Source organism: Schistocerca serialis, chromosome 5 (assembly GCF_023864345.2).
Source record: "Schistocerca serialis cubense isolate TAMUIC-IGC-003099 chromosome 5, iqSchSeri2.2, whole genome shotgun sequence".
Taxonomy (NCBI): domain Eukaryota; kingdom Metazoa; phylum Arthropoda; class Insecta; order Orthoptera; family Acrididae; genus Schistocerca; species Schistocerca serialis.
In genome coordinates this window covers 55,093,323-55,113,508 of record NC_064642.1, presented here as the reverse complement: position 1 = coordinate 55,113,508, position 20,186 = coordinate 55,093,323, and the positions used below count along the sequence as shown (strand labels likewise).

Here is a 20,186-nt window from a genome sequence, read left to right as displayed (position 1 = left end):
CCTGTACTGTGAAAAAAGCGTTTCAGTTGGTCTAATTTTTTTTACCGTATACTCGTACAATGATGAACTACCTGTCACATTACTTATCGATAGAATGAACTTGTCCTTTGGGGTGTTACATTTCTGTTCCGGCAGTGTAGCTATCGACATTGAAAGTATTGTATGTGTTTACAATATCCTGTATTATTCCCAACAGCGTAGTTCCTAAGATTTAGCGATGGCCTCTCGACTTTCGTCGTGCGATTCTAAGAGAATAGGCAGAGCATCGGCAATTACCGGAGAAATCTCGGAGCGACTCGTAAACGCAGGCTGCAGTCCTGTGTGGCGCGCGCTTAATGACGCCGTAATGTGATGGACGAGCAGACGGACGGGCTTATTAAGGGTCAAGCGCCGTGCCCGGATGACTGTGTTCTGCGGGGCCACGTGACCGCCCCCTGGCCTGCGGGCCACGCCCCTGCCGTTCCACTTGCGCCCTAAACGAGCTCCGTTTTCACTTGCGCCGCCGCGGTGCCGGCACCCCCTGTTTACGACATTAGGCGGCACGTTATTACTCTCATTTAAATCATTACCTCGACAGGCCCTTTTGTGCCCAGCGACACTTAATAAACACGTACGTGTACAAGTTAGTGGTTCCTCCCAAAGTGCCGTCATTGTCCCCACTCCCCCCCTCCCCCTGTCTCTTTCTCTGCTTACTCCCACGCGCACGACTGGCTAGTCTCCCTTCCTCTCCCTAACTTGAAAGGGGTCGCTTCGACTTTTGGGTGCTCCGATTTCTCATACATAGCACCTCTTCATCTGTTGGACAGCGACATCAATTGCAGAACAATTACATGATATAAGGCAAGTGTACGGTTTTTACTACGTAATATATATCAGACCATTTGCCTATATTAACTCGTGACATTTCATCAGTCCAAAATCAGATTGTACTCTCGAAACAAAGTACAGAAAAACTCTGTCTCTAGGTGTCTTTTGAATAGACAGCGTACGCGACCCGCAGCAAACAAGCATCCCTGGAAACGAGATATGGCACAACTGAACGAGTTTCACAGTTTACGCATCTCGGTGAAACCACTCAGCAAAGTGGAATCGAAACAAGAGCAAACGAAATTAGATGCCAAAAGATGGAAACTGCATAGCAACTTCGTCAAAATGACTACAACGAAAAATTTATCTGCGAACACACAAAACTGAGACACTACAGTACAGTCATTAAACCAGAATGCGTGTATAGATCAGAAACGCTAATTTTGAACAGGAGAATAGTCACTGAAAACTTTGAGAAAAGAGAATGCAGAATCGTAAGAAAAATTCCAGGCCCAAAATTTGCAGGCGAAGAATGCCGACTCAGAGTCAATCAGCAAATCAACGCGAATACGCCAATAAAAATCGCAAATTCCATGAATGTATTGAAAGAATGAATCCAGCCAGATTTACAAAACAAGTAGTCGATTTCTTTGATAAGAGGAGTATACCGAAAACGGACACGATGAAATTGACTGGCATGATGAAAACTGATCAGAAATTGGCAGAACTTGCACCAGACAGCGAAATATTCAGCTCCAAAATTCACAAATAATAAGCTGACCAAGAGGAAAAACCAAAAAGGAGACTGGAACGACATAGTCTGAAGAGAGGAAGTCCACAGGAAGAGAATTGTCGGCCGCGGTGGTCTCGCGGTTAAGGCGCTCAGTCCGGAACCGCGCGACTGCTACGGTCGCAGGTTCGAATCCTGCCTCGGGCATGGATGTGTGTGATGTCCTTAGGTTAGTTAGGTTTAAGTAGTTCTAAGTTCTAGGGGACTGATGACCACAGATGTTAAGTCCCATAGTGCTCAGAGCCAGGAAGAGAATTAAATAAACACTGGCACAAAGGACGGCAGGCAGATGCCTACCTTTCAGTACTTTGCGAAGATCTGAGTGGCTTATTCGCAAATAACTGTTCTGATATAAATCCACATTCATGGCGTTTCTCATTAACCCTTCGATGTCGGCGACAGCAGCACGGTGTAGAACGGAATCGTCTGCGCCAGCCATCTCCGCTGTACGCGGAGATTATGTGGCGGCGAGCCGACGCGCGACACAGACTAGACGCGACGAAATAAATTAAAAATTTCCCAATTTCTTTTGTTTTCGGACTCTGGCAGGCACTGACTAAATCAAAAGCATGTATTTCTGTTGACTTACGTTCTAACTTATAAGTTATTGCTTATTATTACTTTTCACATGACATATAGAACCAGTTTTCCGAAACAAAGCTGAGGCAATGTTACTACATCTCCTTTCTGAAAAGGGAGATCTATTACGCTCAACTACTAGAAAATTGTTTCCATATTGTGTGATGTGCGCTCTAGTCGCAATTTTTCTGCTCGCTATTGGTATTCCGTTACATATACCTCAATCAAGAGTTTAGCAACGGAAGAGAAATTAATGTAATATGAGCAGAATAGATCTTTTCAATGACCATTTATTTATATATCGCTCCACTGAAAACATATCGTCGGAAAATTAAGAAAGAAAAGGAGGAATGAACTGGAATTTTTCTTGGCTGCATTACTCTTCATCATCCCCATATCTCTGTCCATATTTTTCTCCTCTCTCCTATCTCTGTCCATCTCCTCTTCCGTTCCCTCTGTCTGTCCATCTCATCCTCTGTCCTCTCTCTGTACATGTCATTCTCTGCCTGTCTCTGTTCGTCTGTTTCTCACCCTATTTCTGTCGATATCCTCCTCCTCCCCTGTACCTCTGTCCAACTCCTCCCACTCTCTCTGCCCCATCTCCTGCCCCCTGTCCATCTCTTCCTCCCTCTGTTTCATTTCCATCTCCCCACTACTTCTCTCCATTTTCCTCATGCCTCGTACATGTCCCCCTCCTTCTCCCTCTCTTTGTTGATCTCCTCCTCTGTGACCATCTCGTTGTCCCCCATGTCTGTCCTCCTCCTCCTTTCTGTCTCTCCAGTTCCTCCTCCACATTTTGCTCTGTCAATCTCCTAGTCCCAGCTCCATCTGTCCATCTCATCCTTCCCCTTTCCATCTCAGAACCCATCGCTCAGTACTCGTCCCCTCCTTCCCCCCCCCCCCCCCCTCTCTGTCGTCTCTCTCTCTTCTCAGCTGTGCCCATTTGCCCATATATCTCTGGAACATATGCCAATACTATAGTTCAATTCTTTTATCTTGGCGGCTCGCGCATGCCCGCCCAGACGCGGGATATTGCGGCGTTGCCAGTTGCACGCGCCAAGCGAAGCAGCGTCGTAGTATAGAATAGTTCGCGAACTTACGTTTAGGGGAGAGGACGCAGTATATGAAGTAAAGCCACCACGGCCGCGTTAACCCTTTCGCTGCTACAGAGACGTGCTCCCCGCATTCCGCGCTGTGCGCGGTTTTGTCATCACTGCACTGCTCGCCAGTGCAGACACATGGTGTTCCGACTGCTTTGACAAACTTGTCATTCGATTTCACAAAAACTATTTGGCCCAGAAATTTGATTTTTACACATCTTCTTGACTGATACCTTCCCCCCCCCCCCCCCCCCCCCCATAAATGACTTAATTTTGTTTCGATGTTCAACGCAGTTATTGTGCAGCATTAAATGTGGTAAGCCATTGCACGAAATTTTGAAGAGTTTGCAGAGGTAAAAGTCCACAGCGTATACTTTCCGTATGGTCGATTTTAGTTGCCACTAGATATTTCAAAAAATTGCATTCAAACGAATAAAATTCATGAAGTAAGACACTTCGATATTGTTTTTAAATAAAGAAAATATTAAGCATCTAATAAGGTTTGAACTCAGAACCGTTTGCTTTGAATCCCAACACCATTTTTATTTTTTTAAATCTCATTTTGTTCTATATTGTTCGTTGAATTTGTTCGTGGCGGACGTCCGATGACTCGTTCGGGTTGTTCGTTGATCCGTTTACTCAGTTTTTTTTATTACAGAGGGTAGCTAAACCCTCTGCCCGAACACACTGAGCTACCATGCCTGCAGCACCTTAACCATTACGCTACCGCAACTCGTCATTCAATTGAATTCCTGGAGGAGTTTAAAGAAGCACGCAAAATACCGATAAACACTGTTGGTATGACTATGAATTACGTTTCGGAGCAGTGCAATAGGAAATAAACAATTACCACTGTTCTTTATTGTGAAAAAGCGGTTAGTGAGAATGAATTTCCTTGCTATCGCCTGAATTAGGAGACTTATTGCTTGTTTGGTTTAATTAATTAATACAATATGAAGCAATTGGTATAAAGAATGCTTTTTCCAAACTTTCTTTTATAGGAAGTCTGTTATCAAGACATCGATTTTGTTCAATTACTTTATTTATGACTGAACGTTTCTAAAACTGAAGACACTCCTCCGTGCTCTGCACTGCAGTCGAGCTGTCGTTCTCTGTTCATTGGCTGACTGTGTTTTGTGACGTCAGATGCACAGAACGAACCTAAATTCGGCCGCCGTCGTAAATGATGCGCACTTTACCCACATGAAACGTCTGTCTCGCAAGACAGCGTAGATGTCAGGGGTCACCAATCCTTTTCGCCATTTCCCGACAGCTGTATGGGAGCTAGGTGGTTGTTACACCTGCAGTACTTCTTTTCCATATTATAAGTTGGATGAGTACTAAGTTTGGTTGAAAACGATCCAGTGGTGTAGGAGGATATGTGGAAAACACACACACAGACACACATGTGTTTTTGTATATGTATATGATAATTAGAAATTCCACACTCCAGTGCAGTTATTTTACAGTTATTAAATGGAATCAACATTAATTAGAATTACTTTTGAATGCATTATGGGAACAGCAGTGATCAATGTCTTATAAATAATTACTATTAAAAACAGTCTTGATCACGATTTATTTAACAAGGTGACCGGTGTCGACCACTACTGTGGTCATCTTCAGACCTATAAGTTGTATACAAAGCTCTAATTAGAGGGCTACATACATTAAACAGAATACATAAAGTTATAAAGCTATAAAACGTTGAATTACCGTTGAGTAGTAACCTCTTTCTGTTGGAGAATCACTACTGGAGAAACCAGTGCACGTCTTACTATATATAATGGAGGCTCCACCCACTTCTGACTGCATGATGTCATTATTAACCAATGAGTTATAAGTCGAATTACAATTTAAAATTTCTTAGTTAAAAGAACATTGTCAAGAATTAGAAATAAATACACACTAAACTTAGCTTATTAAACAGCTATTGTCAATTAAGAAGCGCTAAAAATATTTAAATATGTAGGAAAATGAACTTCGGTTTGGCGGTACATGGGTTGCCCTCTCCAGGCCTGTCAGTGAACCATTTGGAACCACTGGTTGCTATGGTGAAGTTAGACGCCGTTGCAAAGATGAAGCAGCAGCCTATATGTTTTAGAATTTTTGCTTTTATGCTTTTAGACTGCATATTGCTAATTCGTATCGTTTTATTTTTGACACTGGCTCATAATTTTATGATTTTTTAAATTCTTTCATTTTTATTTGCTTATATGACTGGCATATAAACAGAGGAATAGCAATGCATTAAATGAAAAAAAGGCTCATGTAATCTACATATCAACTTCATAGATAATATTTCATATATACGGACAACTACTTCGTATCATATTTGGGCAGCATGTAGTATACATGTTAGCTACAGATTATTGTAGCTTACTCTTTTCGTTTCAATAAAGAGAAGTTGCTGCTCAATAATACATCGTCTGACGCCACAGTCTTTGCCATTCTACTTCGCAACAACTTCGTTGGAAAGAAGCCTGCTGCCACATCTTTGCACTGGCGTTTGTCCTCACCATGGCAACCACTAGTTCGACTATCGACTTTACAACAACTTCAGTGAAAAAAGCCTGCTGCTTCATCTTTGCAACGGCGTCTAACTTCACCACAGCAACCAGTGGTTCCAAATGGTTCACTGACAGGCCTGGAGAGGGCAACCCATGTACTGCCAAACCGAAGTTCATTTTCCTACATGTTTAAATATTTTTAGCGCTTCTTAATTGACAATAGCTGTTTAATAAGCTAAGTTTAGTGTGTATTTATTTCTAATTCTTGACAATGTTCTTTTAACTAAGAAATTTTAAATTGTAATTCGACTTATAACTCATTGGTTAATAATGACATCATGCAGTCAGAAGTGGGTGGAGCCTCCATTATATATAGTAAGACGTGCACTGGTTTCTCCAGTAGTGATTCTCCAACAGAAAGAGGTTCCTACTCAATGGTAATTCAACGTTTTATACACTCCTGGAAATGGAAAAAAGAACACATTGACACCGGTGTGTCAGACCCACCATACTTGCTCCGGACACTGCGAGAGGGCTGTACAAGCAATGATCACACGCACGGCACAGCGGACACACCAGGAACCGCGGTGTTGGCCGTCGAATGGCGCTAGCTGCGCAGCATTTGTGCACCGCCGCCGTCAGTGTCAGCCAGTTTGCCGTGGCATACGGAGCTCCATCGCAGTCTTTAACACTGGTAGCATGCCGCGACAGCGTTGACGTGAACCGTAGGTGCAGTTGACGGACTTTGAGCGAGGGCGTATAGTGGGCATGCGGGAGGCCGGGTGGACGTACCGCCGAATTGCTCAACACGTGGGGCGTGAGGTCTCCACAGTACATCGATGTTGTCGCCAGTGGTCGGCGGAAGGTGCACGTGCCCGTCGACCTGGGACCGGACCGCAGCGACGCACGGATGCACGCCAAGACCGTAGGATCCTACGCAGTGCCGTAGGGGACCGCACCGCCACTTCCCAGCAAATTAGGGACACTGTTGCTCCTGGGGTATCGGCGAGGACCATTCGCAACCGTCTCCATGAAGCTGGGCTACGGTCCCGCACACCGTTAGGCCGTCTTCCGCTCACGCCCCAACATCGTGTAGCCCGCCTCCAGTGGTGTCGCGACAGGCGTGAATGGATGGACGAATGGAGACGTGTCGTCTTCAGCGATGAGAGTCGCTTCTGCCTTGGTGCCAATGATGGTCGTATGCGTGTTTGGCGCCGTGCAGGTGAGCGCCACAATCAGGACTGCATACGACCGAGGCACACAGGGCCAACACCCGGCATCATGGTGTGGGGAGCGATCTCCTACACTGGCCGTACACCACTGGTGATCGTCGAGGGGACACTGAATAGTGCACGGTACATCCAAACCGTCATCGAACCCATCGTTCTACCATTCCTAGACCGGCAAGGGAACTTGCTGTTCCAACAGGACAATGCACGTCCGCATGTATCCCGTGCCACCCAACGTGCTCTAGAAGGTGTAAGTCAACTACCCTGGCCAGCAAGATCTCCGGATCTGTCCCCCATTGAGCATGTTTGGGACTGGATGAAGCGTCGTCTAACGCGGTCTGCACGTCCAGCATGAACGCTGGTCCAACTGAGGCGCCAGGTGGAAATGGCATGGCAAGCCGTTCCACAGGACTACATCCAGCATCTCTACGATCGTCTCCATGGGAGAATAGCAGCCTGCATTGCTGCGAAAGGTGGATATACACTGTACTAGTGCCGACATTGTGCATGCTCTGTTGCCTGTGTCTATGTGCCTGTGGTTCTGTCAGTGTGATCATGTGATGTATCTGACCCCAGGAATGTGTCAATAAAGTTTCCCCTTCCTGGGACAATGAATTCACGGTGTTCTTATTTCAATTTCCAGGAGTGTAGCTTTATAAGTTTATGTATTCTGTTTAATGTATGTAGCCCTCTAATTAGAGCTTTGTATACAACTTATAGGTCTGAAGATGACCACGGTAGTGGTCGAAACCGGTCACCTTGTTAAATAAATCGTGATCAAGACTGTTTGTAATAGTAAACATTAATTAGGTTTGCAGTGTGAGGAGTAATTAATTTCAGCATAACATAATTTGAGAATTTAGGAGAAATCCGCCACTCGATTGTGTTAGGTGGGAATTAGTCTTAGCTCTCGGACACGGTGCTGTCGCTGTGGCAGGAGCTGGAGCCGCTGACGGCGCTCGCGCACGGCTGCGGCCGGCGGCTGGTGGCGGCGCTGCAGGAGCTGCGCGCGGGCGACCCGGCGCTGGCGTCGCGGCGCCAGCTGCACGCGCAGCAGCGCCTGCTGGCCAAGGCGCTCGCCGACCCCGAGCTGGCGCGGCTCCGCGCCGACGGCGGCGCCGCGCTCGCCCGCCTCCAGCAGCGCGCGCAGTGGCTGCCCGCCTCCCAGGACGTCCGGTCAGTACCCTACACTGGTATCTTATACTACAAGACTACGATCGTGTACTGGACAAGGAACAGTGTTGTGAAATTCACTGCACGCTACTGGTACACTAGATACAGAAGGCAGCAATTAATGATGTCGCGTTCTGTGATTCCCAAAAGGTGTTTCGATACAGTTCTGGTAAAGCATGGACCTACTGGGGTTACCGAGCGAGGTGGCGCAGTGGTTAGCACACTGGACTCGCATTCGGGAGGACGACGGTTCAATCTCGCGTCCGGCCATCCTGATTTAGGTTTTCCGTGATTTCCCTAAATCGCTCCAGGCAAATGCTGGGATGGTTCCTCTGAAAGGGCACGGCCGACTTCCTTCCCTGTCCTTCCCTAATCCGATGAGACCGATGACCTCGCTGTTTGGTCTCTTCCCCCAAAAAACCAACCAACCTACTGCGGTTAGTCTTAATGTCTGAATTATTTTCATGAAAAAAAAGCCTGTTCTGAGCATGAACTTTGGTGACGGTGTTAGTCCTCCTCTGCTTGCTGTTACAGCTGCGCCCCTGGTGCCGACTGAAATGAAATGAAATGGTCATATGGTAAGAAACTTCCTCCTGGGAGATTAAAACTGGGTGCCGGAGCGCGACGCGAACTCGGGACCTTTGCCTTTCGCGGCCAAGTGCTCCACCAATTGAGCTACCCAAGAACGACTCGCGCCCCGTCCTCACAGCTTTAATTTCGCCAGTACCTCGTCTCCTACCTTCCAAACTTTACAGAAGCTCTCCTATGAACCTTGCAAAACTAGCACTCCTGGAAGAAAGGATATTGACGAGACATGGCTTAGCCACAGCCTGGGGGATGTTTCTGGTCATATGGTGTTCATGGGCGGATATCCCTACCTGGGGAAGTTCGGCGGCCGATTTGTAAGTCGTTGCAGTGACGCCACACTGGGTGATTTGCGTGTCGTTGACGATGAGGACAGCACAGCACCCAGTCCCCGAGTGGAGACAATCTCCGACCCGGCGGGAATCGAACCCGGCCCCACTGCACGGCAGTCACAAGCGCTGACCGCTCAGCTAAGGAGCCGGACTGGTGGCGACTGTAGTGACTGGTAGCGGCAGGTGACGTCTACTGACGCAGCGAAGTGCTCTGGCGCCAAAATAGTGGCTGGCAGTGACGGTGCCTTCACTGACTCAAGTCTGGTTTCAGCTCCGCAGCACAGCGAGCTTTTTGTCTTGGCTAGTGTACAGTGCACACAGCCCAGGGTCCAATGGAGGTAAGTGTAGACGACCCAGGACCCTCAGAGACCGGCTGGGTTGCGTCATTTCAGCAGTTCCAGTTCGAGGCCCAGAACCATGAGCGCTAGCTGATGGCTTGAGGACCACTGTCTCCGCCCAGTTGATGATGCTGCTCATTGAGGTGGTAGAACTTAGCTGCAGTTTCGACCAATGACTGGCGAGCAGACTGCAGTGATAGAATGCGCAACACCGGTGGATAATCTGGGGGCATATATACAGAGGTGACAAAAGTCGTGAGATGGCGATATGCACACTTACCGATGTCGGTGGTATCGCGTGCACAAGGTGTAAAACGGCAGCGCACTGCCGGAGTTGTCATTTGTACCCAGGTAATTCTTGTGAAAGGGTTTTCAACGCATGGCGGAAATTAACAGACTCTGAATGCGGAATGGTAGTTGGAGCCAGACGCATGGGGCATTCCATTTTGGAAATCGTTAGGAAATTCAATATTGCGGGACACACTGTGTCAAGAACGTGCAGAGAACACTAAATTTCAGGCATTACCTCTCACCGCGGATAACGCACTGGCCGACGGCCTTCACTTAACGACTGAGAGCAGCGGCGTTTGCATATAGTTGTCAGTGCTAACAAACAACCTACACTGTGTGAAATAACAGTGGAAATCAATCTGGGGCGTACGGCGAACGTATCCATTAGGGCAACGTGGCAAAGTCTGGCGTTAATGGGCTACAACAGCACACGACTGCCGCAGCTGCTTTTGCTAACAGCACAACAGCGCCTGACGTGGGCTAGTGGCCATATCGGTTGGACCATAGACGACTGGAAAAGTGTAGTCTGATCAGATTAGTCCCGATTTCAGTTGGTAAGAGCTGATGGTAAGGTTCAAGTGTGCCGCAGATCCTACGAAGCCGTGCAGCCAAGTTGTCAACAAGGCACTGTGCAAGCTGATGGTGGCTCGCCGGCCGCGGTGGTCTCGCGGTTAAGGCGCTCAGTCCGGAACCGCGCGACTGCTACGGTCGCAGGTTCGAATCCTGCCTCGGGCATGGATGTGTGTGATGTCCTTAGGTTAGTTAGGTTTAAGTAGTTCTAAGTTCTAGGGGACTGATGACCACAGCTGTTAAGTCCCATAGTGCTCAGAGCCATTTTTTGAATTTGGCCACGCCCGGGTTCCCGGATTCGATTCCTGGCGGTGTCAGGGATTTTCTCTGCCTCGTCATGACTGGGTGTTGTGTGATGTCCTTAGGTTAGTTAGGTTTAAGTAGTTCTAAGTTCTAGGGGACTGATGACCATAGATGTTAAGTCCCATAGTTCTCAGAGCCATTTGAACCAATTTGGCCAAGCAGTTCGCCTGACGTGAATCTCATCTATTATTGATGGGACGTAATCGAGATGTTGTTCTCGCACAAAATCCTACACTGGCAACAACATTTTCACAATTGTGGACGGCTGTAGAGGCAGCATGGCTCAATATTTTTAGCAGCGGACTTCCAGAAACTTGTTGAGTGCATCTCACGTCGAGTTGCTGTACAACGCTGGGCAAAATCGGACACGATATTAGGAGGTATTGCATGACTTTTCTCAATTCAGTGTTAACTAGAGGCGCAGATAGTTACCAATATAAACTGCCTGAGAAACATAATATTCACGGGCAGTTGGAAAGATATTTTAAATAAAAGTATTTTTGTTGTTCGGGAGGCGTACAAGGGATTTCAGCCATGACCATCAGTTGCCTACAGTGTTCTCTCACATGTCTCTCTTTCAGTCAACAGTTTCTGTATAACACATTGCCTGAGGATAAGGAGGCCTTCCCTGAATAATAGCATTATTGAGCTACCGATATCTGCGTTATTTCAAAACAATTACATCATTTTGTTCTCTCTTATTTACTATTGCTATACTTATTTTTATCAGTTCCAGTGCATTTTGCAAACGATGATGTTACACGCAAATAAATGAAAACTTTCTTGATCTGGATATTACATAGACGAAAGACGAAGTTTGCTGTCATGTTACGTAAGTAAAACAAGAAGAAGGAAGCTGCCGTGTTGGAAGTGAGTCACAAAATAATGTTCGCTTAAGCGGCGTAATCTAAAATAATTCGCCGAGTGGCCTCGTGACGTACGAGCCATTGTCAGCTTGCTTGCAGCGCCACGCCTCCGCTACATGCCGCAACGTGAAACCTGCTTCCCGCCAGCGGCGGGTATTACCGTAACGAGGAATTACCCGTGCCCGTATGATGCGAGGCAGCGAGCCTGGCATTGCCTTGCCGTGCCTGTTCACAGGCCCTGGCTCCAGTCAGGATCCCAGCCAGCGTATGATCAGTCTCTCAGTATCCATTAGTTTTATATCAGCCTCTCAGCATCCATTAGTTTCATGGTGGCTTTGCCGCATCTCACTGACCTCCGTAACCTCAGACGTTGCCGACGTGTCTCGCAGTCTATATCAACATCTCTGTCAGCCTTTCTCTTCCAACTCATATCTACATCTACATCTGTACTCTGCAAGCCAACTTACGGTGAGTGGCGGAAGATACTTGTTGCACCATTAATATTGAACTTTGTTGGGGACACTTCCTGTGAAGTGTACGGATGTCTGTGGAGGAATGGTAGCCAACTCTCCCTCAATAACCGAAACCAGAGAAGGTAATCATGTTGGACGCTGAGGTCTGGAGCAAAGCCGACGTTCTAACTCATCCCAAAGGTGTTCCAGTTGGGTTCGTGTTGGGACTCTGGGCTGGCCAGTCCATTTCAGGAACTTCATTGTCCACAAACCTTTTCCTCGCAGATACTGCCTTACGACAGGGTCCATTATCGTACTGATACAAACAGCCATCGTCTCTGAATTGTTCCTCTACTGTATGCAGCACACAGTGCTGTAAAATTTGTTCTTATCCTTCCGCATTCAGCGTTTTCTTAAGCGCAATGACGTGACAACACCCTAACCATGAAAAACACCTCCATACCGTAACAGCATCTCCTCTTTACTTCGCTGCTGCCACTACATGTGGTAGCAGGTTACGTTCTCCAGACATCAGCGAAACCCAAACCATCCCATTGGATTGCCAAAAGGTATAGCGTGATTCATCACTCCAAATCACTAGTTTCCAGTCATCGAATCTCCAATGGCGTCGCTTCTTACACCAACTCAAGCCTCGCATACGAGGGTGAGCCAAATGAAAACCTTAAATATTTTTTTAAATATTTATTGTGCAGAAGTGGTACAAAGCTGTATAACTTTTCAACCTAATTTCCCCCACGCTCAATGCAAGTCCTCCAGCTCTTACAAAGTGCATAAATTACTTTAGAAAAAAATTCCTTTGGTAGTCTGCGCAACCACTCATGTACCGCGTGGTGTACCTCTTCATGAGAACGGAACTTCTTTCCCCCATTGCGTCTTTGAGTGGTCCAGACATATGGAAATCACTTGGTGATAAGGAATGGCGCCATTCCTTGCTCGCTCTCTTCGTTTCCGGTTGGTTGAAGTGAACCCAGGTTTCGTCCTCAGTAACGATTCTTGCAAGGAAGCCATCACCTTCTCGTTCAAAGCGCCGAAGAAGTTCATGACGAGCATCAACACGTCGTTCTCTCATTTCAGGAGTCAGCTGCCGTGGCACCCATCCTGCGGACACTTTGTGAAACTGGAGCACATCATGCACAATGTGGTGTGCTGACCCATGACTAATCTGTAAACATGCTGCAAAATGGTTCAAATGGCTCTGAGCACTATGGGACTCAACTGCTGTGGTCATAAGTCCCCTAGAACTTAGAACTACTTAAACCTAACTAACCTAAGGACATCACACAACACCCAGCCATCACGAGGCAGAAAAAATCCCTGACCCCACCGGGAATCGAACCCGGGAACCCGGGCGTGGGAAGCGTGAACGCTACCGCACGACCACGAGATGCGGGGCAAACATGCTGCAGTGTCATTCAGTGTCACTCGGCGGTTTTGCTTCACTATGACTTCAACTGCTCCAGTATTCTGTGGAGTCACAATTCGTTGTGCCTGACATGGACGAGGAGCATCTTCCACTGAAGCCACACCAAAAATTGGTTCAAATGGCTCTGAGCACTATGGGACTTAATTGCTGTGGTCATCAGTCCCCTAGAACTTAGAACTACTTAAACCTAACTAACCTAAGGACATCATACACTTCCATGCCCGAGGCAGGATTCGAACCTGCGACCGTAGCGGTCGCGCGGTTCCACACTGTAGCGCCTAGAACCGCTCGGTCACTCCGGCCGGCGAAGTCACACCATTTGCGAACTTCCTACTTCATACGTAGACTTGCTGCTGTGACAAATATGAATCACCGCACTGAACCTTCATTTGTCGATTAATTTCAATAGGTTTCACACCTTCACTGCGCAAAAACCGAATAACAGAACGTTGTTCTTCCCTGGCGCAAGTGGGGCGCCATGTTTATACTGATACTGTGATGGTATGTGTGCATCTCCACTATACTGGCACCTACAGGCCATTCTGAAAGCTGTTTTTAGCACGCTTACCAACTTACAGGATAACGGCGCGGAATTTCGACTTGTTATTACAAGTTTAAGGTTTTCATTTGACACACTGGTAGCAGTGACTAGAGAAATTTTTGCCAACGGCCTTGCCGCTGTGGTAACACCGGTTCCCATCAGATCACCGAATTTAAGCGCTGTCGGGCTGGGCTAGCACTTGAATGGGTGACCATCCGATCTGGCGAGCGCTGTTGGCAAGCGGGATGCACTCAGCCCTTGGGAGGGAAACTGAGGAGCTACTTGCCTGAGAAGTAGCGGCTCCGGTCTCGTAAACTGACATACGATCGGGAGAGCGGCGTGCTGACCACATGCCCTTCCATATCCACTTCGAGTGACACCAGTGGGCTGAGGATGACACGGCGGCCGGTCGGTACCGTTAGGCCTTCATGGCCTGTTCGGAAGGAGTTTAGTTTTGGTTTTAGAGGAATACTTAACTTATGAGACGCTTCTCGACCGTTGCGCCGCATTCTTTTTAACAGTTTGGTACTCCCGAGTCATTTATTTTGTTGATTTCGTAGGACTTTTTACGAGCGTCCTCCACAGTGCTCTGCAGTCCATGTACGTCAGAACTTGAGGCCTGCCTGCTCTTGGTTTAGCTGTAGTTTCTCCTTCGCGTTTTCACTTCACAATCACATGACCAACAGTCGAGTTGGACAGCTTTAGAACGGTTTGGGTGTCCCTGGTGGATCTGTTACCCGGGCGACATCAGTCTCTTAATTCACGCCGATCCTGCTGTCGCTGCTTCTCTGCCTGCAATACAGTACTCCCACCCTCCTTTTACACGGACAGGTCTGCCTCTCACGACATCTTGTGGCCATTTAAGCATTACATGTGGCTGTCCGGATACTTTTGGTGAGAAAGTGTAAATGTAGGGGAGAATTTTGAGCAGAGCTGCTGGCTCTAATTGAAATGCTGATGAGTGTAAATTTGAGGCCAACGTGTGCCGTATTTCACCGTTTGCAGACTTTACCAAGCGAAGTACTGTGGTGCTCTACGAGCTCAACCAACACCGACTCAAAGGAAGGCCTCGGCGCTTGTTCGTGACGTCACGTCATCTAGGCACGGCGAACGCCAGGTCTGTTGCAGGAATACCAATAATGGTGGTGTCTCCCTCCCTGACACAGGAAAATGTGAAACTATTGGCGGTGGTTGGCCAACACACATTGTTCTGAGAGATTTCTGCAATCAATTAATTGTGCAATTCATTACACTTCTTAAGAAATAGTGTTCTCCTGAACTTAAATTTCCACCTGTTTTAAGGATTGATATATAAAAACAACTTCATGGTCCAGCAGCAACGGAATTGGTGCTTATTTATTACCTTATTTGTAAATATGAGGAAGTTACGTTTGTACCGGGTTGCTTTTACAAGAAAATGTGAACATATTGGTGCTCTTCTTTAGGTATCTTGGTTGACTATGGGGTGAGGAGCACTGAATGTTAATGAAATATCTTGCGATTGTACACGTTGGGGGAGGGGGTGGGGGACAGAAGAAGAGGCAAAAAAGAGATACTTCTTTTATCAAATAAAATTTTTTTATCTTATAAAGTTTCTCCTTTCAGTTGCAGGAGGGGAATATTTATCTTTTCTAATGTGCATGTTTAAAAAAGTTTCAGCTCAGCAGTATTTTCGATGTATGAAGCTATTTTGTTTCATGTTTAGAATTCCTTTCGTTGAAAACGACTGTAAGCTAATGACTGGCAACAGTTGGACATTTACACACGTAAATTAGTTCACATTTCCAGTGACGATGTCAAACGAAAATAAATAAATAAATAAAAGAAACGAGTTCATTGTAAGGGAGTTGGGGTAAGTTTCGATAACAAAATGGATGAAGTAAATATAGTTACTCGAATGTAAAATTTTCGAAGCTTGCAATGGGGCAAAGCATCTTCTCATATTTATCTACGTTTGTTTCGAGAGGATTCAGTAATACAGAACTATGATCTTCATTTGAAGCTTAACGGTAGTAAGAAAATCTTCCGTCTAAATAAACCTGCAGAATCCAAAACAATACCAAGCATTTTGTCAAAAAATAATAGATTTATAGTGATAAGCACGCCCAGGCGTTTATGCCTGCAACAGACCTGGCGTTCGCCGTGCCTAGCTGACGTGACGTCACCAACAAGCGCCGAGGCCCTCCTTTGAGTCGGTGTTGGCTCAACACGGTGATCACCGGGATAAGGAAGTCGCCTCTGCCCTACTAGATGCTTCAGTTACCTCTGCCTCGGGTGTCTGCTTACAGAGTGGGCAGCAGCGTTTGCAGAAGAGTTTGTAGCACTCGCTCGACCAGCCGGTGGCCGCACCGCACCTCGCCGCACTGCTGCTGCTAATTAGCTGGGAGCTGTACAGCCGCCAGCGGCTGGCGGTCGCGTGCGCGTCCCGGTTTACTAACGTATAAGCCTCGGTGCCGGGGAGGGATGAGTGAGCCTGTTGTGCTGGGATGGGATGGCATGGGATGGAATGGGGCGGGATGGGATGGGCCTTGGCACCCCACCGCGCCCGCCTCCGCTGCCCGGCCAGCCTCTTACGGCTCCCGACAGCGCCCTTTGTGCACACCTTGTCGCGTCACGGCCTTTCTCGTCACTCCTGCGAGGTGGTGGCCTCAAATGGGGACACCGAGCGCATTCGGCTCTTTTACACACCACTTACGCTCCCGTTAAACCCATTCAGACGTGTAATTCGCCGCATAGCGGTCGCTGGACGAACTGGTATTACTGTCATCGCCGGTGAGTGATTGTCGTTCCGGGGCGACTGTGCGGCGTTAACGCGATTCATCCGGCGCTGTCAGCGAAAGCCTGGAACCCCGGCTCTCACCGGCTCCTCACTTCTGTACAGAGTTCCTTCCTTCTTTCAGTCCGTAATGCAAATGCGTCACCATCTCTTGTCGTCGCGTTTGTCACTACGTTGACACCATTATTCTTTTTTTCCCCCTTCTTATCCCGTATAGTATGGAAGCAGAATAAGACCAATATAACAGTCATCTTAACTTATATCACTGGGTCACAAATAACATTCCTGAAAGCAGAGTGTGTTCCATTTCGAAAGTCCCTTTCAGATTAAAACCGCGTACCACACCGAGACTCGAACCCAAAACCTTGGGGCGTGAGTCGTACTTGGGTAGCTCAGTTGATAGAGCACTTGTCCGCGAAAGGCAAAGGTCCCAAGTTCGATTCTCGGTCCGGCACACAGTTTGCCGGCCGGAGTGGCCGCGCGGTTCTAGGCGCTACAATCTGGAACCGCGAGACCGCTACGGTCGCAGGTTCGAATCCTGCCTCGGGCATGAATGTGTGTGATGTCCTTAGGTTAGTTAGGTTTGAGTAGTTCTAAGTTCCAGGGGACTGATGACCTCAGAAGTTGAGTCCCATAGTGCCCAGAGCCATTTGAACCAACCAAAACCTTGCCTTGAGCTGAAAATGCTCTTACCGACTGATGAGCTATCCAAGCATGATCGAGATGACTGGGTGTTTGTGCTGTCCTCATCATTTCATCATCATTCATGAAAGTGGTGAGATTGGACTGAGCAAAGGTTGGGAATTTGTACGGGCGCTTATAACCACGCAGTTGAGCGTTCCACAAACCAAACATTATCATCATCATCATCATCCAAGCATGAGTCATTACTCTTCCTCACAACATTACTTCCGGGCAGTAATTCTCGCATACCCGTCGGCAAGACCGAACGAGGTGGCACAGTGGTTAGTACAATGGACTCGCATTCGGGAGGACGACGGTTCAATCCCGCGTCCGGCCATCCTGATTTAGGTTTTCCGTGATTTCCGTAATTCTCTCCAGGCTAAGGCCGGGATGGTTCCTTTGAAAGGGCACGGCGACTTCCTTCCCATTCCTTCCCTAATCCGATGAGACCGATGACCTTGCTGTTTGGTATCTTCGCCCAAACAACCCAACCCCCCCCCCCCCCCCACCATCCCCTTTTCGGCAAGAGCAGTGCTTACACACACACACACACACACACACACACACACACACACATGGCTCTGAGCACTATGGGACTTAACATCTGAGGTCATCAGTCCCCTAGACTTAGAACTACTTAAACCTAACTAACCTAAGGACATCACACACATCCATGCCCGAGGCAGGATTCGAACCTGTGACCGTAGCAGTCGCGCGGTGCCGGACTGTAGCGCATAGAACCTCCCGGCCACCGCGGCTGGCGCAGTGCTTACAAAAGGCAAGGTTTCGGTTTGTGTGGCGGTCTGGGGTACAGTATTAACATGCCAGAAAAATTCAACTTTCGTGCTCTCAGAACAGAATATGTAAGGGGACTGATAACTCAGATGTTAAGTCCCATGGTGCTCAGAGCCATTTGAACCATTTTGAGCCAGAATATGTACGGTCGGTTAGCAGCACTTGTTAGAAAATAGCAGGACTGACGGTTTAAAGGATGGTAAACAACAAAACCGAGAACAATGACATGGAAAAGATTTTACACGTTTGTCTACGAACAAGAGAGATAGTAACGAGCCTCTCTACACCAACCACCTCTACGCGTCTCCCAAGCTTTCGATGGCATCATTATTCACTTTGATGAACGCTAAAAATCTCTTATGTATATGGTGCAGCAATCGTCTTAATTGTTTCTGTTTCATTTCCATTCCCTGGCTATTAACAAAACGTCAAGTAAGTAATGAGTAGCATAGAAAGCTGCATCAAACCAGTTTTCAGACTGAAAGATCACAACAGCAACAACAAGTAAGTAATGACGATTCATTCTTGGTACAAACACAGGTTCTTTTATTCTTGGGATTGTTTCTTTTAAATTTTCTTTTTAAATACTAAATACTAAAATACTAAAAGAAGATTATAAAATATTCGTAAGTAGTTTTACAGCACGTACAATGTGGTCATAATTCAACTTCAGCTACTTGAGCCGCACTGTAGACGGAAAACTGTTTACCGTATGGGTAGCCAGATTTGTAGGAATCGTGTTCAAATTGTGTGCTGCAGTATTTGCATTGTTGCCGACCGTTGTGGCCGAGCGGTTCTAAGCGCTTCAGTCCGGAACCGCGCTGCTGCTACGGTCGCAGGTTCGAATCCTACCTCGGGCATGGATGTGTGTGATGTTCTTAGGTTACTTAGGTTTACGTAGTTCTAAGTCTAGGGGACTGGTGACCTCAGATGTTAAGTCCCATAGTGCTCAGAGCCATTTGAACCTTTTTTTGTTGTTAACATCGAGTATAGATTTAAGTGTCAGGAAGTCTTTTCCGAAAGTATTAGTAAAGCGTGTAGCGAAGTATGGAAGTGAAACATGGACAATGAACACTTTAGAGCCAGCCGGTGTTCGCCGAGCGGTTATGGGCGCTTTGTTAGTGGCGTTAGTGTCCATTACATGCCGTTAGGAACCGGTACTGTTACGGCGACGTAAGGTTGAACCGCAAGCGCCAGTGTTCATTTCCAGTTGCAGACAGCCAACATGACTCTGTACAAGGTGAGAAGGGCCTTACTCGTAAAACCATTTTATTAAAACAACATCGTTGTATCGACGTGTTAATGGACTACGGAGAGATCCTCTTTCCGCACCGGGGTTGAAAAAACACGATTCCGAAGTTGTAATTAACAGGGGATTCCGGAACAGCTCCTGGGAGAGGCCGGCAGCCAATTCCGCCACAAATTCAGCGAGCGCAGGCATTTGCCTAGAGGGGGAACAGCGACTATTAAAAATTAAAATTGAAAAGCTGCCACAAGTCGGACGTAACTTTTTCCTTCATTTTACGTGTTTCACTCGACCAAAGCGAGGATCCTCAGAAATTACGTGGCCGAGGGCCATTCGTTACAAATACCAGGGCTGTGTATAGCGCCGTCGCCATACGCAAAAGCCGGATATTTGCAACGAGTGGCCGTCCGCCACCTGATTTCTGAGGATGCTCGCGTTTGTCGAGTGAAACACGTAAAACAGAGAAAAGCTACATCCGACTTGTGGCGGCTCTACAATTTTAATTTTAGGCGCCGCAAATTGTTGAGGAAGTTAGTGTTGCCATGTCTGAGAATGCTGGATGCAATGTGTGACCTTCAAGCACTGTACGAGCTGTGTGACGACAACTGACCATTGCATGATCGATCTTTCGAAAAGTGATGTCAACAAACGCGAATTGTAGTGCGGTTCCAGGCCCTCGCGAATGCAGATGGTCGGTACATTGGGCATCGCTTTTCACCTGCAACGTAAAGATGGTACGCAAAGAAATAACAAATGTTATCTTCTCAAATTAAAA

At 47.2% G+C, this 20,186-nt stretch overlaps 1 protein-coding gene and 1 pseudogene across 1 annotated transcript in view; both read left to right on the top strand.

Annotated features, from left to right (window-relative positions):
- LOC126481741 (puratrophin-1-like) overlaps window positions 1-20,186 on the top strand; it is a 728,422-nt gene that overhangs the window by 160,515 nt on the left and 547,721 nt on the right. Inside the window, exon 6 of the mRNA XM_050105696.1 lies at window positions 7,953-8,191. Within this exon, the coding sequence (XP_049961653.1) occupies window positions 7,953-8,191 (239 nt within the window). The remainder of the gene's footprint in view (window positions 1-7,952; window positions 8,192-20,186) is intronic.
- LOC126483046 (5S ribosomal RNA) lies at window positions 14,032-14,149 on the top strand (annotated as a pseudogene).